Genomic DNA, 2,544 nt, shown 5'->3' on the forward strand with positions numbered 1-2,544 from the left:
CATCAAATTACCTTGGCTGTAAGGGCGTTTACTTGAGTTTGCAAAAAATATTTTAACTTATCTGCTGATAACGTTAGTAAGGGAAAGGGAAGATAACTTGACTTATCATACTAAGATTGAAAAGAAATAGCTCTCAGTTTTAGTGATAAGCTAAAATGATTTGGTACATTGTATGTACAACCTTTGTGTTATTTTTCTGTATACCTAGTGAAAATAGACCAAGCGAAGTTCGTGTTAACCTAACGCAAGGAATAGTTATAGGATCTTTTGATTCCTACTATAAGTTTTATGGCATTCCATATGCTGACTCCACAGCAGGCATTAATAGATTTCAGGTATACCATTTTTTTACTACTTATTTTGCAAACGTCACTCCACCACACCTATAAGAATGCTTTTCAGTCTATTTTACATTGTCTTCACATATAATTATTTAACTCATGTATACAAAATATTGTAAAACCTATTTTAAAAGAGTAAGTGTGAAGTTTCTTACTTTCTTGCCCATTCTTCTCCATACGAAACTACCTTTTGGAAGGGGCAACTAGAATCATCTTTATACTTTATTTGACGTTCAAAAGTACCATTTTAGGTGGTCTAATTGAAATAAATGATTTGACTTTGACTTTCTAGAAATATATTCTATGATTGATGATTTATAAGGTAGTATGTTTTTATGTTTTATTGCTTTCATACATAGACATCTCATTTTATCCACAGCCTCCAAAACCATCTCCACTATTTAGAGACCCGTTTGTAGCAAACCGTAAAAATATCACATGTCTGCGACCCACAAGAGATGGTTACGATGGAATCGAAGATTGTCTGTCATTAAATGTCGTCTCTCCAACAGTGGACCATACTCGTAAATTACCAGTAATGGTTTGGATCAAAGGACGAGAAATTAACAACTTTGAACCAGCGTTTAAAAATATTATCGAAAGAGACGTAGTTGTCGTCACTCCTAATTTCAGAGAATCCATTTTCGGATTTCTATGCTTAGGCACTTCGAAAGCTCCAGGTAATGCTGGTCTCAAGGATATAATTGCTGCATTGAAGTGGATACAACAAAACATAGCAGCCTTTGGAGGAGATCCAAATAACGTTACTATTTTTGGCCACGGTAGTGGGGCTTCACTAGTAGATTTACTAACACTTTCCCTAAGTTCAAAGGGACTTTTCCACAAGGCTATAGCACAAAGTGGTACTGCAATGTCCCCTTTAGCAGTAACCAGCGATAATTTACAAAATGCAATCAAGGTTGCCGAAGCACTTGGTCATAGAGTTGAAGATGTACACAGCTTATCAGATATATTTACTCGAGTTAGGGCTTCTGCATTAATGGCGGTTATTAATGAACTAGAGTCTGATAATTTACTATCTTTTGCACCTTGTATCGAGAGAGTAATCTCCGACGATAAAGAACCGTTTTTATTGAAATCGCCTTATCAAATTTTAAATTCTGGGGAACAATTGGACGTGCCATTTATGACTGGGTTTGTGGATAATGAAGGTCCTGTTGTTCAAAAAGGTTTAATTAAAGATTGGTTTAGTATAGTAAATCTTCAAAAAGATCTTAATTTTGACACAGAAGAAGAAAAGCAGAAAATAACAGAACAAATAAAAGGGTTTTACTCCTTAAATAATTATATCGAAAAAGAATTATATGTAACATTAGCTGGAGATGTTATGGTGCATATACCCACCTTAAGAGAATCTCATATTCGTGCTGTAACTAGAACTACTCCAATTTATCTCTATCAATTCTCATACAAGGGGAATCTTGGAAATGTTTTTGTAGAAGCTGACTATTCAAAAAAGTCAGTCCATGGTCAGGAACTGGCGTATTTATTTTATGAAAATTCTTATGAAGCCTGGACTGCCCATGACCTAGCCATTGCAGACATGCTAGTGGAGCGATGGACAAATTTTGCGAAAACTGGGTAAGTAATTTCAGGTTTTTAACATAAGTTTTTATTGGCATAAACAAAACTCGAGAGATAAATGGATTACAATAGCATTTGTATATAATAACTAGCTGATCCGGCAAACGTCGTTTTGCCATGTATATCATTTATAATAAAAAATAGGGGTTGATCGTAGAGGGGTGAAAATTAGGGGTTGTATGTATTTTTTAATGCTGTATCATAAAAAATAAAAATTTATCTAAAAATTTAAAAAAAATAAATTTAGGGGTGGACTACCCTTAACATTTAGGGGGATGAAAAATAGATGTTGTCCGATTCTCAGACATATCCAATATGCACACAAAATTTCACGAGAATCGGTCGAGCCGTTTCGGAGAAGTTTAACTACAAACACCGCGACAGAAGAATTTTATATATTAGATTAAAAATTGTTTTCATTTTAGAACGCCTACAAGTGAAACGTTCAGTACTGAGTGGCAGCCTTTTACAAAAAATAACAAATACTATCTAAAGATCTGGAATGAGAATGACGTACAGAAATATGAAGCTGGCTATTTAGACATTTTATTAAGAGATCCTTATTCAAAAACTCTGGCATTTTGGCAAGATATTTATG

General features: G+C 34.2%; 1 protein-coding gene across 1 annotated transcript; it reads left to right on the top strand.

The window, feature by feature from the left end:
• Nucleotides 1–1,947, top strand: LOC125059765 (juvenile hormone esterase-like). Its single transcript, XM_047664314.1, has 2 exons — nt 1–335; nt 721–1,947. Exons 1-2 carry the CDS (start codon nt 156–158, stop codon nt 1,945–1,947), a joined length of 1,407 nt encoding a protein of 468 aa, XP_047520270.1. The 5' UTR covers nt 1–155.
• The last annotated feature ends 597 nt before the right edge of the window (nt 1,948–2,544 follow it).

This window comes from Pieris napi, chromosome 20 (assembly GCF_905475465.1).
Source record: "Pieris napi chromosome 20, ilPieNapi1.2, whole genome shotgun sequence".
NCBI classification, from domain to species: Eukaryota; Metazoa; Arthropoda; class Insecta; order Lepidoptera; family Pieridae; genus Pieris; species Pieris napi.

Bases quoted from the DNA above. Each gene is read 5' to 3' on its own strand.
- LOC125059765 (XM_047664314.1), top strand. From the start codon at position 156: ATGATTTGGTACATTGTATGTACAACCTTTGTGTTATTTTTCTGTATA. The intron at 336-720 runs GTATACCATTTT...TTTTATCCACAG, and splicing joins CAGGCATTAATAGATTTCAG to CCTCCAAAACCATCTCCACT.